This window comes from Branchiostoma floridae, chromosome 3 (assembly GCF_000003815.2).
Source record: "Branchiostoma floridae strain S238N-H82 chromosome 3, Bfl_VNyyK, whole genome shotgun sequence".
NCBI lineage: Eukaryota > Metazoa > Chordata > Leptocardii > Amphioxiformes > Branchiostomatidae > Branchiostoma > Branchiostoma floridae.
The window spans coordinates 8,813,103-8,828,657 of NC_049981.1; the positions used below are offsets into that span (position 1 = coordinate 8,813,103).

The window sequence follows — 15,555 nt, forward strand, 5'->3', positions numbered from 1 at the left end:
AGATAGCCAATCAAGTAAATAATTAACTTCACAGAGTCTTGTTGTAATATAGTTTGCTTCAAAATGTCAATTAATTCATCAATTATTGATTAAAGTGATGTTTGAAATTGATTTAAAAGAGAATTTTAAGGCTTAACCCGAAGGCAGTATATTTGTTCTTCTCAAACAGGCCACCCGTATTTTCTATACGCAGTCCCGATAAGGGACATGTCTGGGACAAATCTGTGACAGATCTGTAACTGAAACGTTAAATGTAAAAATAAACGTAAACACAGTATGTACTGCTTTTCACTAATACTGAACATATTATGAACCAGATAAATCTAAATTCATGACATTATCTTCTTTTTCCAAGAAATAATTTTCAATAATCAAAAAATTCTCTACAGTGTCTTTGCATGCGTTTCAGAAAACTCTATTCTTTTTCCGATATTTTCTTGCAAGTTACAGTATATGTCCAATAATTTTGCAGCTTTTTCGTACAATGGTCATATATTTTTGGAAACAGACGAAATTTGACCTGTGCGGATGTCGGCCCTATAATTGAATCAACATAACCTAACAAAATCTGTAAAATAACATTTAGACGTTATATGAAATGTGGAAAGCCGGAAATCTGCAAATGTCCGTCAATGTCATTGATACTTGTCCTTTTCTTAATACCTCTGCCTCTCATTTACTACAGGAAAGGACTTGGTAACAGGAGGTAAGTCTTGTCTTTTTACAGCAAATGTCTTAAGGTGGCATTGTGTTTTATTTTGTTTTCGTTTGAAATCAAAATCTGAAATGAAATTTTTGAAATCTTTGAAATGAAAACGCAAGAAATCAAAATCTATTTTTTATCTCCCGTCCATCTAGAAGAAGCCGTTGTTAAATTTCCATAGTCATTTCAGTACCTTCTATCCTCAGAAAAGCAAAATCAATTTTCTGTATTAATGTATTTACGACATCAAATCCCTGAGTGTCTTGCTAGGTCCCATTGACACATGTGCGTACATTCAAGTCCGCATGATTTGCATATTGATATTATTTTAGATATACTTTGCGTCCGAAAAGTAGTTTTTTGTTGGTTCAATAATTATGCTGCACAACTTTTGGTCCAAGAGAAAAAAAAACATGCGGACTTGAACATACTCACAAGTGTGAACGGGTGCCTAAATTAAAGACAAAGGATCTCCAAATGTCAATGTCATTACCAACCCTTTATCACAACACGCCACAGAATGTAACAAGCCCCTTGGAATGGAGTCCTATGCCATTGCTGATGCTCAGCTGAATGCATCTGCCGCCCTGGATGTGGACCATCGCCCTCAGCGAGCACGACTCAATGCCAGAAACGATGCCAATGGGGGCGGGGGATGGGCAGCAGCATTGAGTGATGTCAACGAATGGCTGGAGATTGGTGAGATATTTGACAGATAAAACTATAGCTATCTGTGAAAATATATACTATTTTCACGAAAGTACAGAATTTAAGCCCTTGTGTGCAGCTGATAATCATATTTGCTGTACAGCTGATATGTCAGCTCCGATTGGTTCGCTGTAGTTCTAAGCTATGATTGGCTCCTAAAAAAGAAGAAGAAAGAAAAAGAACACACTAGCAAAATAGTCCCTTTCGCAAAAAACATAAGAGACATATGAGAAAGAGAGAGAGAGACAAAGAGAGAGGGGGGAGGATAGCCAGATCTTATGCAGTGACTTTTCTTGCAATGATTTTGCTGCAGACTTGCTGTATTCAACCAAAGTGACTGGCCTAGTGACCCAGGGCACGTTTGACCTACTACGTTGGGTGACCACATATGAAGTGATGTATAGCCTGGATAGACACTCTTGGGAGATCATTACGGAAAACAATGGACCGCCAAAGGTACAAAACACATACATCTGACTAATAAGAGTATTTGTCCGCAACCGAATGTTGTAGTCAATCGATGTTTCGGTGTCTGTCTGTCACCTTCCTCAGGACAATTGTGATTGGTTCACATTGCACTGCAGCATACAATGTAGCTGTCATTGTTTACAGATGCGATCTCAGTCACATTTGGCCCGCATAAGTAAATGATAATTGTAGCGCTGATATCATCCGTAGTTGCCATTTATGTATATGATACATTCATTTACGTTTGGCACCGTATGTTAATACCTCGTTAACATCTCACTTCAATTCACTTAATTCTCAGATAGGTGATCCAAGTGTCTCCACAAGTTCATGTCCAGCATGATTGAACGGAGCTCAACTTCAATTTCAACTTATTAAAGGTCATTAGGGAGCATGTTTAGTTTTCTTTCCAATTGTATCAAACTCATTATCATTGCATACCCATTGCACGCACTCGGCCTGCTTACGTGAATGGGTCACCAAAAATAAGTACAGAAAATTCAACTTAATTTTTAGCACGAAAAGTGTTCAATCGAGTGCTAGCCATAAGCCGTAGTAAGGCTATTCCATCCTAAGATTGTACTCCAGCATCGCATCCTGGAGGTAGTCTGCAATGGTCCTTGCTCTGTGTGGACGGGTGTTGTAGTCTTGCAGAATGGCATTTGGTCCAATATTGAAGCGGTGAATATTGAGACTTGATGAAGGATCTCACCGCATGGAAGTTGCCGGGAATGATGACGAGTCTTGTTTTTCCTATGGCGGTTATAGCGCCCCACACCATGACGCTGCCTCTACCACCAAACGCTGAAAGTTATTCAGGCTGTGTCAACGTTTAGTTTTCCTTACCGCCTCCACGCTCTGATTCGGCCATCCAACTGCCAACAGGGCAAATATATTCTGCTCAAATGTGCTATTAAATAAAAAACAAACGTGTATGTTCTGTATACCAAACAAGACGTCAAAAAAAGGAATTGATTAAGTCACTGACACACTCACCAATACCAGCAGGCCGATACTGTGTTTAACACAAGCAGGGAAATTTTGGCACTTTTTTTGTTGTTGACCCACTGATGATAGCAGGCCCGATCGCAACATATGATTGGCAATTGACGTTAAATTTCTTCAGTCATTTCAGAAGGTAGAGTTTTCTTCCTGATTTCGCTGCAATGTTGTTAATCTGCTTGTCCCAGCGGAGGTCACTCTGTATATGGAGACCGAGCACTTTGAGGCTCGGGACTTCAGCCAGTTCTGTACCGTTGATTAGGAGAGGGGGTGGTATGGACGGATTCCTGGCGAAGGTCACGTGTAGTTGCTTTGAGTCCATAAGCACAAGTCATCAAGATCATCCTGTAAGGTGGAGTGCTGACATATTGTTCTTGTCTCAAGATCATGTCATCGACATATTTCCAGACGGGGTTGTCAGCATCACTCGCAGCGTCAAGAACAGAATAGGACCAAGAAGGGTTCCCTGAGGTACTCCACACGACAAAGTTTCTTGTTGGACCAACTTGGAAAGAGACTGATGGTACCTCACATGCTGACTCCTGCCGGAAATGAGACTGCAAGCCCACGGAAGCAGCTCTGGCCTTTGGCCCTTCGTCAACGGCTTTCTCATAACAGCGTTATGGTGGACCCGGTCAAAAGTCTTGGAGAAGTCTGTGGATACAACCATGCTGATACTTGCTGGGCTTTCAGCAGCCTTGAATAGCATGTCTACCAGACTTACGAGAGCATGGGTCGTCGATATTCTTTTACACTGCCAAACTGTCTCCGATCAAGTGTGACATCATTATGAATCCCGCTAATTATGAGACCGAGGGGTATGTTGCCTGTCTTTTAATGTTGTAAGGACTTTCACACCGTCTCCGTTAAAGTGGTAGTCGTTCCTCTCGAAGGAACTACCATTATTACCATCGTTATCCCAGAGTTAGGGAAGGTTGAACAGTGAGAGAAGTATTTGATCGTTACATACACTCCAAACGCTGGTTGATTGCTTGAACGGTGTTGTTAACCTGCGGGTTACGGCTGGAGACTCTTCTTTGGGGGGTGGGGGGTTCTGGGCATTAGAGTCGCCAATAAGAACCACCCGTTTGGAGCCCTGTCTTGTTTTTTGTGGAGTAGGACTTGGTGACTTGGTGACTTGATGTTCAACAGTTTGTCTTTAGGATTCTTAGGAGTTTCCACAGCAGATTGAACTTGTAGTGCGTCGAACCGTTTTGTGGTTGTAACTGCATACTGTAGGATGGGGCTGCTACTGATAGTGGCGTCCGGTAGACACGGAGTTAGATTCTTTCATGTTGGCCACTTTCGTCTTCAGTCTACTTTGACTATCCTTGATTTCGTTCGTGTCTTTCTGAACATCAGTCGACGTAGCATGTATTGATGAAACAGGGTTCTCTAGATGATGAATTCTGCTCCGTAGTTTACTGATGTCATCCCTGAGCTTCGTCAGTTCTGAGTCATAAGAGATAGGGGTAGAGACAGTTTCCAGTTTTTGGTGACGCCTCGGGTGCTAACCTAATAGATAGCAACCGTTTGACAAGAATTCCCAAAATTCCACAGGCATGTTAGGAATCTTTTTATTGATTAGAACCGCATTGTTCTGCTGTCATGGCACCTCCGAATGACACAAAAATCAAAACATTGACAAAATGGGCACAGTCAACACAACGACTTCCTGACAACAGGCGCCATCTTAGTAATATATGTAGATATTGATGAAACCGCATCTGTAGGTAGCGACACCTATTCTGCAGTTCTCTGAGGAAGGTGGCAGATTGCAGCGTTTGGCATTTCAAAGTTTATTATTATCACTGAACGAACCTAAGATACAAGGCCCTAATCTGTTGTTAACATTTTGATACATTTTGACCATTTAGATATTTCAAGGAAACACTGACCAAAATACTGAGGTCCACACCTACCTGGATACGCCTATTGTCACGCGGTTTGTCCGCATCTGGCCGAAGACTTGGCACAACGGCATCGGACTAAGGTTGGAGCTTCTTGGATGTAACTCAAGGCGTAAGTATTATTAACATCTGAAGCAAACAAGGAATTATGACATGTTCACATTGACTATACAAACCCTAATTTGCATAGTTGGAACCTGTAGATGTTCCACGTCCCATAAAGTAATGAAGTTTCATTGACCACAAATATCCAGAAACACAAACAGACACACCAGTCTGGCATAGCCCACTCCAACCAAGGGAATGCTCAGGTACAGATGATAATGTAACCCTAGCCCTTATCTATCCATGGAGAAACAGGCGACAGAGCACTGAACAGAAGCAAACCAGTGGCCTGTGGAGTTAACCAAGCAGATATAGGTTGGGAACGTTGTGACCAAACTGACCCAGGGCAGCTGCAAGGGTGTCCAAACAAATACCATTTTCTACTTACATTGAAAGGTATGCGCCACCCCACCCCCACCCCCCAATCAAGACCACAGCATGTCCATGCACACTAAAATAAAAAGGCCCGACGAGTATCAAGTTGAAGCACAAGGAGGTCAAAAATCAGGCAACCACCACCACCAACCCATGTACCAAATATCATCGCGATCACACGTTTAGTTATGGAGATATAGCGCTGGAAACGCCCCTTCCACATACTCCCATGCTACTAAAAACATAAAAACAGATATCACAACTGTCCCCAATTAAGGTCTCAGGTTGAGAGAGGGGAGACCAGATCACTCCATATCAAGGAAAGAGGTGTAAACATTTTTTTTAAACAAAACTGCAACAAGCCTCAAACCGGAAACACAAACGAAAAATCACCCAAAAGTAATCGACACTAAAAAGCCACAGCAAACAGCTATCTGGTCCAAATTTACACCACTTAACCAACAGCTATTTGCCATCAAAACCTCAAAACCACAGGGCATTTAACGACAAAGATATTTAAACTTCCTCTACCCGCAGTACCAAGGTCAATCACCAGGTGGTCAAAGTCGACCTTCACCTTTCAAATCATCCCCACCAACCAACCTGCCAAATAGCACCCCAATCCATCCAGCGGATCTTGCGATATGGTCAAAAACGTGATTCGTACCAAAAACAGTACCTGCAGCTAATCATGTATTCGAAAGGATCTATTATCACCACTGGTACATGATGTCAAAACCTTCCATTTCTACAGAAAGCAAGAGCTGCCCGTCTGGATGGACACTACATCCAATTTTTAGTTCCTGCTACCTGTTCGTGAACCAAGAGGAGACATGGGACAAGGCGCAGACAGAGTGCGACCAGAAGAACGCAACTCTGACCAGTGTGACGTCTGCAGAGGAGCAGGATTTCATTCTGAGTGAGCTCTGTTCTGATCTAAATTTACTTTCAGCTAGATGATCTATAAAATCATTCGTATATGTGTAATGATTTGTCTTTAGGTTGGCATTTCAATTAAACTATTGTCTCTTACTACAGGTCACGTCAACAGAAACTTGAATATTGGTTTCAATGACAAGGCAACAGAGGGAACATTTACATGGCTGGATGGATTGTCCACTGTAAGTTACTGCCTTTACAATTTACTTAAAATGATGACGCTAACAGCCGCAAGTTATAACGTGTATACTTCCAAAGGCAAATGAAACTAGAAACCCCGACATTTGCTTGATAGCAAATACAGCATATTTAGCCATCCCCCCGTGCAACAATAGACTGTTCCAAAATCACCCATATGCAAAATGGAACAATTTTGCTTAAAAGTCACTTCTACTAATGACACGTTAGCCCAAAAAATGAATCTTAGAAAATTCCCAGAGCGAGAATGGACTCTTCCAGTACACCCCATGTGAATCTGCACAATAGACCAGTCCATAAATTCTCCCACTGAAAACACGGCTTTTTGAATATAATAAGAAACCCAGTCCAAAATTAAACTTAGCAAAAAGGTCTCCCGTGTATGAAAAGGTAAAATAGACTAGTCTAAAAACACTTCCACTAAAAATGGAATATTGAATCATCACCCGTCTAAAACTAAATTTGGAAAAATCCCCCTCCATGCAAGAATGGACTCTTCTTTCGATGCCCCTATGTAAAATGATACAATCCAAAAATACATCCGCTAAAATAGGACTTAGACGTAATCACCAAAGTAAAAAAAAAATGGATTTGACATATGCCCCCTTTATGTAAGAATGGAGTCTTCTAGTACATCCCATGTAAAATTGCAAAATAGACTAGTCCAAAAATACTCCCACTGAGAGACTTTATATAACCAACTGACCAAAGATGAATTTTAAAAAAGTAACCCTTCGTGCAAGAATGGACTCCATGTTACACACTAGGCTCATTGATTGGCTGCCAAATTCCGTTCAGGATGTTAATTCAGGCTACGGGATTGGTTGCCTCTAATTAAGTTACTAGTATATAAACATATGCACGTGCTGTCTTCAGGTGGGAGGTCAACGACCTTGACTCTGGCTTAGCACTTACTCCTAGAATTGTCAGAAACTATCAATCTTTAATAAATTCAGCGAGCGAATGCCGATGATGAATGAATTTTGTGGAAGTACAATAAAACTTGTGTCTTAGCTATGTCCTTTCATCTTGTCTGTTGTAATCACACAGACATTTGTAAACTGGGAACCAGGAGAGCCCAGCAATGCCGGGGGTAATGAGGACTGTACTGAGATTGTTTACGACACAGGACTGTGGAACGACGTCCCGTGTGGTCAGGTCTGGTCCACACGTGCATATGTCTGTAAAAGGCCTGCAGATGATGTGTCTCTGCTGCCAACAGCACTACCCACTATAGGTGAGGACTGCATTTTGCAACTTATTTCCGGTGACTTTTGGATGGATAGTAACCAACCAATATATATGACTTTTGGCTGGATAGACACCAACCATATATATATAGAGAGAGAGGGAGAGTTGATTGATTTCTACGTGCAACAAAGTTCAACCATCCTTTTTCTTCACAGCATGGAATAGTGGTAAGTGTCCTGTTGGCTGGAAAGAGGATCCAATGGGAGACTTCTGCTACCAGATCAACAGCGCCTCCTTCCTGACCTGGCGTGAAGCACAGGCAATGTGCGGACAAAGAGGAGGAGACCTTCTCAGCATCACGACTCCACATGAGCAGTTCTACATTACAGGTAATGCGTCCATATATACCTCTCAGAAACTCCTACCAGGAGTGAATCGGTAAATAGTTTCCCAGGTAGGTAAGCCACTGAATAACAAGTTTTTCTAATGAGAATATTCTATCAGCAGTTTTTTTCTATGTATCTGTTGTCCCGGACATTACATGGTCTTGAGATATGGGTGATAGAGGTCTTTCAGCGTCATGACAAAGTGGGGCAAGTGTCAGAGCCCTGGCATTTAATCTTGGAACTGCAGGGGGGAAATGCAGAAAGGAGCGAGGGATTGCCAACATTTTAGGCATGCAGGTGGCTTAGGCAAAGATGTCCATAATGATATACTATGCAAATGAGGAGTTAATTTGCGTAGTTAATGAGGAAATGGTATAATTCGATTGCTTTCCATAACTGGACTTCAAAAAATGTACCACATGCAGTTTATGATAGGTGGAACATAAGCAGGTGCCAAATATGCGCAAGAGGAACGGATTAGCATAGTATATGCAAAAATTGCAAACCACTTAATGACTTATGATGGGAATTTTGTGACATGTGTATGTTAGTAAATGATGTATATCACCATGTAGAAATCATGTAAATGTATTTAAGTCATTTGCATAAAATTTTACAATAGCTCTAAATATTTCATGCAGGTATGTGGTCGCCAAACTCTAGTAATTGAACTTTCTTTGCAAATCCATAGGACTCTTGTCTTCTGTCACTGGAATTGCGTCTTTGTGGATCGGAGCCAACAGCCTGGGAACACAAAGCGGATGGAAGTGGAGTGATGGAAGTGCATTTGTTTACTTCAATTGGGCTTCTGGTACGAAACTATGATAATCATATGTCCATAATCTTAGTCCACCGCAACAGTGCTGAAGGCGCATCACATGTCAGGAATGGGATTTGATATTAGGTGTAAGTGGAACGTTTCAGCACTGACGAAGTTGAATAAGTCAAGAAGGGATGAAAGTATCATCGATGATGATAGCTTAAGTAATGCTTAATACAATTTTATATTGATTTTGTAAATTGGCATAAAATTTGCATGATTAATGGCGAAATTTCATAAACCAACTCCAGGCATATGAAATAAGTTGTAATGAGTAACACATTTATGTCTACAGACATTATTCTACATAACAAACCGCAAAGTCGCCTTCAGTCTTAAACCCCTCATTCGGCCCTACGTAAACTCTATGATGAATGTATCAAGTCTGTAGTGTTATATGCCTATGAGATCCGGGTTATATGCCTATGAGATCACAAAATATCAGTACCGAATGGGAAAAAATCACAACTTCAGAGTGGATAACTAACACCGGAGCAAGCGTGCAAGCACTGAAGTAGAGATGAATATCATATTCAAAATATCATCCAAATCCGTACCCAAGAACCAGTTGCTGCCGTATAAACCACCCACCCATAACAGGATGGCCAGCTGTTATATCACAACAACCCCATAGCAACAAACAGGTGACAAACAATTATCACACCAGTCATTTGTTCCACCAAAACAGTACTAACCTCCATCGTTTACCACTACATATCCAACTAGAGTTCCACAAACACATCCCTTCGCCAAATATTAATGCCTTTATTCAAGACGTTAACTCTTATCCATGTATTACTTAAGAGTACCTCCCCCAGTAAGAAACGACAGCATGGACGTGTGTTCCCCACAAACCCACGAACGCTACAAAAACATCTTAACCTTCTTGGCAAAGAATGTTAAGATCAACCGAATGCGATAATACCTAGCCCCTTGGCCATTGTACCGAACGGGGAATACATGATCAAAGATTATGCCTAATTTTGTTATGCAGACGTGTGTCATGATGCAGTAAGTGAACCTTGTTTTGTAGGCCCTGATGGTGACAGCACTAACAACTGTGTGGAGGCTGTAACCAGTAACGGCCGCTGGAATGATGTAAGCTGTGATGAGAATCGAGGTTACATCTGTAAAACTCGCCAGACACCCACTGTGCCCACACCGCTGCCGCCACCAGGTTGTTTTTTTAATCAAATCTATGCACCTTCATCTTATGCCTGAGAGTTATGACTTATGTCATGTCAATTGTCTTATTGCAAGGCAGCCACTGTGAAAATGAAGTGTGATTACAAACGCAATCCCAATTGTATAACCTTTGTTATTTATCTCAATTGATTGTATTTAACGTAATAGTGAATATAGTGGTAACCCCTTATAAGCTTTTTACACTAGCTGAATCTTGTTGCAATTTACTGCAGTGTCCGTGTCTTGGCACTAACTTACCCTTCGGCTTGAACTTTGGTACCGAAAAAGATTAGTTCCACGGGGCGGAATCTTTCCTAGATTCTTTCACGTAATTTGCTGCAAGGTCTGATTTCTTACACCATGGCCATGAACTTTGTCCCTTCATATCAGTGTACGTCACAAATCAGAATCCTGAAAAAAATCGAGCTTTCTGCAGATTGGAATTTGTCATCACTAAGCATAGTAGGGGCATCTTCGAATTCGCTTGATAGTTTAAAGAAATAGTGACAGCTATATGTGCAAACTTGAGGCGTGACAGATCGTTCAGTGTAATATAACCAGCTGCTGCCGCGTCGCGTGCTTGCGAAGCTGGTGTGGTACGCCGAAGGAAGGTTATACCGGCTATTGAGATATAGATATAGATATAGATAGATAGATAGAGATTATAACACTACGTTTTTAAATTCTGCCCCTTTTCTTAGCCACTAACATATAACAACTAAAAGATAGCCATTGGCAAGAAGTGTTGTCTTCAGTTTTGACATTTGAATACTTCCGTATGTTCAGACCAGTTTCTCGTGCACATCTGTGAGAGGCAAGGCGACACACTCTCCTGTGATGCGGGGAAGGTTATTGAAGTAGTGGCAGCCACCTACGGACGGAGAGACCCCAACATCTGCTCAAACAACCCCATATGTAAGTCATAGGCCAAGTTGCCTCTTCAAAATGTAGTTCAAAAATTCCCAATTACGCACTATGGAAATTTAAAGAAATTTGCATATAATTTAGTTATGTTTTGAGAAATCTGATTGCCTTCCTGAAACGGAGGGTTTTATTGACTTCCGTTTGTATGTTGGAGCGATGTTTGTCAGCATTTAACTACAGAGCTTGTTATGTAAATGAGGAGCTAATTTGCATAATGTAATAGGTTTATGTAGAAATCTGCTATCTGCTACGTCACGAAACAGTATCTCTCCATGGTGCTGAAAGGCAATCTCGCACATGTTTCACAGAGAGGTAACGTTAATCTTTTGTTGTAAACAGTATAAAAATAAAACCATGAATAGAAGTGGCTGTTGACTTCACAAGTGGTGTTTGTCATCAATTGAATACAGCGTTTAGCGCTTTTCTCCTCCTTTATTTTTCATGAAAAATGAAAATGAAATACGTACGGTATGGTGGTAAAACCGTGTTATGCAATGTATGTGATGTAATCTTGTGTTGTCAATGACAATGTGTATCCATATTCAAACAGAAAATATTTTTCGACTTCTGTCCACAAAGGCTTTACACTTACACAATCAAAAAAGAAGTGTTCAATATAATCAACAACCTTGCAGACAGAACACTGACTGTCGTTATACCCTGTTCACATAAACTGACTCTTGTCGTATATAATTGTTATGCAAAATTTTCCACTGTAAAGATTGCATTTTTGGCCCCTTGGTAACTAGAAACGGGGCTTTCCATATGCATTTCCATTGGAAATCAAAATGTGGAAGGCGTTTCTCCCAAAAGCTTTGATGAATGGGTTTGGCTATTTTTTTAATCAAAATTTTCTTAAAGAAACTGTTATTTTGGATTTTTACCTCTTTTTCAAGTAGCTTAAGGCCATCTTAGCATGAAAGTTCATATGTACTGGTAAATGACATTGTGTCATACCTGTGACGCGAAAACGTTCGATACGGGTGTTCCGGACCGGGTGATAACTTTCCGTACGGCCCGGGCATATCACACGGGCTCCATTCAAATAAATCGAACTGTTTCGAGAGGGCCGAGTACGGCGCCATCGAAAGTTCGAATACCTGATTTGGACGTTGGAACATTACTGTTGCAATGCTTTTTTTTTCGAGGGCAACAAATTTGTTCAACTTCTGGCGCATTTCGCATCAAAACAGTGGTTTTCTCAGGTGGGTATGACATAAATAAAATAAAACACGGTGTATTCCGCATCACCCTCGGTCCCAGCCCTCCCGCGGGTCGGATCACCCTCCGGCCTTCGGCCGTCGTGCGATCCGACACGCGGTCGGGCTGGTACCTCGGGTGATACGGAAAACACCGTGTTGTATTCTATATTATGGAAAAAAACTAAACTTTACCTAACCAACACCAAGTTTGATTGGGACTGTGATATACCTGCACAGCAATATTCACAACGTATGGATACGACGTTGTTGTGCCGTGAGGATGTCTTGAAATACGCTCATATCCCAGCGTCAGTTGAGTTGTCAGCCATTTTATTCAACGAACCAAGCATGGCAAGCTTAGAACGCGCTCGTTGTTTCGTTCGAATCGCTACGGAAGTTTGTTGAAAGTCCTCGCTAAGCTCCGAAGATCTGCGACCACAAATGTCGATTCGGAAACCTGCCGCTGGCTTAATTCCTTGTAAGCTACCCGTAAGTAAATGGATCTGGTCGCAGCTTGCTCTCGCTATATTAATTTACGCTAGAAATATGAAAAATGACGCAAATATGTTGAAAATAAGAAATGTCAATCTGACTGGAGATGTTAAAATTCAAAACATTTAGTAACGTTAACATATGAAATAAGGCGCGAAAACATATCAAGCTAAACGTGGAACGTGGTCGCTTATCGCGTTTACGCAGTTTTTTTATATGTATACGTAGCCGTAGGTGAACTGTGAAAAGGCTAGCATAAATAAATTGAACAAAAATTGGTAATGTTTCAAAAGCCATCGTGGCCGCCGTCATTTTGCCATGTATGACATGTTGTGATAAGAAGGTCGTGTTAAAAGCTATAAACATTATACTATAGATCTCAGGTCTTTTTATTGTTTGTACAATTAACTTTGACGATGTCATGCGTAATGCCACATGATTTTAAAGTTAGTAAGTCTAGTTGTTGAAATTGAAAGATAACTTTTATAGTTAATTTAAGATGTAAATATCATTTATTCTTGATGTTCCTCTGACTTTCACCTACTAGTATGTATTTTCCGTACCGCAATTCAACGCCTAACTATGTATATTTTGCTACTGACGTGACAATGTGAATTACATGTAGTACCCAATAAACTAATGCTAAACAAATATCACAAAAATGGTTTCTATTGCACGAAATGAAAAGGTTTTCAAAAGATCCGTAAATAACTCCATCAGGTTGGCAATTATTCATATGATAAGGTTCTTTAGGATGAGATTCGATGGTTGGCCATCCAGACTGTCCTTACAAAACAACAGGTCCTGATTAGAAGCAACTATCATAAACATACACCTTTGGTACCCTTCTCGTATTATTTAATTAGATATAGTATCTTACAAACAAATCTTCCAGCTCTTGATTGCTGCCACCAGGCAACGAAGTTGATTTCCACCCTTAACGTCAAAGTTGTTTTCGAGAATCAAGTATTTGCACGTGCGGCTGGAAATTAAATTAATAAAATGGCGGCAGGAATCAAGAGCTGGGAGTATGGTTTGTAAGGTTTGATATTCAATAACATCAGAAGGGCGTATATTTTGTATAACCGTTCAGAAGATTATAATGAATAATAATGTTATTGTTTAATGTTATCAGGAAATGTGGAATTTTGGAAACATAACTGCCTCCATGTGTTAACTTTCGGCAGCAAACACAGACTGTGCGGCTGCAGGAGTGATGCAGAAAGTAAAGACATCCTGTGATGGACAGTCGAGCTGCCCTGTAGTGGCCAGTAACAGTGTGTTCGGAGATCCGTGTTCAGGAGTACAGAAATACCTGGAGGTGACCTACAACTGTGTAAATGCTGGAGGTGCAGGTAAGGATTAATGCTAGATTTAAGCAATCTTCAATTACTACAGTAATTACTATGTATATTTTAATCTATTGCCTATGCAAGCATTGTAGTCATATAAAGAATCATAAAAACGTCACATTATGGGTATTAAGATGACAGTCTTGATGAATGCTAAGTTACATGCCAGTATGATATGATGTCAAACTGCACGTATCATTTTCCAAATTAATAAAAAATGTATTGATCTTAGATATATTCGAGATGACACTCGAAGAGGTGAATGTAGTTTATTAAATGTCCATATTGTTAAGTCATCTTTTAGTATCAAGGTGGCTGAGAAAATAACTAACATCTTAATTTCCTTTTGTGTCAGATTTGATTGACTGCTCAACTCGCGCTGATTCAAGAAACGGTGAAACAATAACGTAAGTTTGTGTCCTGGTTATATAAAACATGTTTTACAACATGAGAAATGATGTATCCAGTCATGAACACTGCTTGTTTATCATATAAAGAAATTAAAGCACCTTGCTGCTACAATGCCTTGCAAATTGGTAGATTAGTGTGTGTACAGCATCATCTTTATTTCGCACAAAAACACTGAAAAGGGACACGTTTAAAACACGAATACCAGATGAAGGTTAAAAAGACACCTTGGTCGACCCCTCAATCAGATTAACAAAGATCCGTAGGGCGCAAGGTTGAAAAAAGTGCTATGCATTAGCCTTTAAACATTTCATTTTTGTACGTCACTACTTATGAATTACACAGATGCCAGCATATACTCCACGCGTATGGCACTAGTGATCAGGATTTATGATATCATCGGCCGGAAACAGCCCGGACGGCTACTCCTATACAGGGTTGTTCCTTGCACAGTATATTGCTTATGGTGCAGAGGGCACAGTGTCCTAGCCTGTGCTTCAACTCCCTCAGCTGTCTTTCTTACGTACACGACATAAAGATTTTAACTTTCTGACAATGTCACTGTGTCTATATTTAGCCAGTTTTCTGTCGACAGCTGCCTGGGCATTCTGCTCAAATGTTATGGAACAACCAGTTTCTTTGATACAAAACGGCCTGCCCGTGCCCATGGTTCTGAAAATCATCTAATAGTATGCATTTTGAAATAACTTTCATTGTTGTTAAATGCGAACAACCGAACTGCTGTCTTTGGTACGGTTCCATGACAATTCGTCACCAGGACAATTCGGCACCAGGACGATTCAGCCCCTGGTAAGCCGATTCGACCTTTGGTAAGCCGATTTGGCCCCTGGTAAGCCGATTTGGCCCCTATATACTTGAAATAGGGATAGGGATGCCTTTGGCATACTAGTTCATACTTATGGCGATACACCGCTGCAGAATGTTACATTTTAGGACTTTCGGCTTTACCATTGGCTGAAAGAGCTTTGCTGAATGATATGTGATCGATTTCTCGATTTTTTCTTGTTTCGATTTTGTTGCTTTGTCGCGCTTGACATGTCTTTATTTCCTTTTTACTAACACGCTATTTTTTCAAAATAATTTCTAACATCTGATTAAGGCCACAGCAAGTAAATTTTATGGATGACATCAGCGCGCGCATTAATTTTCGCCTGATTTCAGAAAAG

The 15,555-nt window shown here is 40.6% G+C and overlaps 1 protein-coding gene across 1 annotated transcript in view; it reads left to right on the top strand.

Annotated features, from left to right (window-relative positions):
- Positions 1-15,555, top strand: part of LOC118411665 — an 84,607-nt gene that overhangs the window by 26,156 nt on the left and 42,896 nt on the right. The window contains exons 11-23 of the mRNA XM_035814142.1: positions 686-706; positions 1,223-1,402; positions 1,725-1,867; positions 4,759-4,903; positions 6,026-6,190; positions 6,310-6,392; positions 7,459-7,645; positions 7,815-7,988; positions 8,677-8,796; positions 9,839-9,982; positions 10,777-10,905; positions 13,796-13,963; positions 14,316-14,367. Coding sequence (XP_035670035.1) covers positions 686-706; positions 1,223-1,402; positions 1,725-1,867; positions 4,759-4,903; positions 6,026-6,190; positions 6,310-6,392; positions 7,459-7,645; positions 7,815-7,988; positions 8,677-8,796; positions 9,839-9,982; positions 10,777-10,905; positions 13,796-13,963; positions 14,316-14,367 — 1,711 coding nt within the window. The remainder of the gene's footprint in view (positions 1-685; positions 707-1,222; positions 1,403-1,724; positions 1,868-4,758; positions 4,904-6,025; positions 6,191-6,309; positions 6,393-7,458; positions 7,646-7,814; positions 7,989-8,676; positions 8,797-9,838; positions 9,983-10,776; positions 10,906-13,795; positions 13,964-14,315; positions 14,368-15,555) is intronic.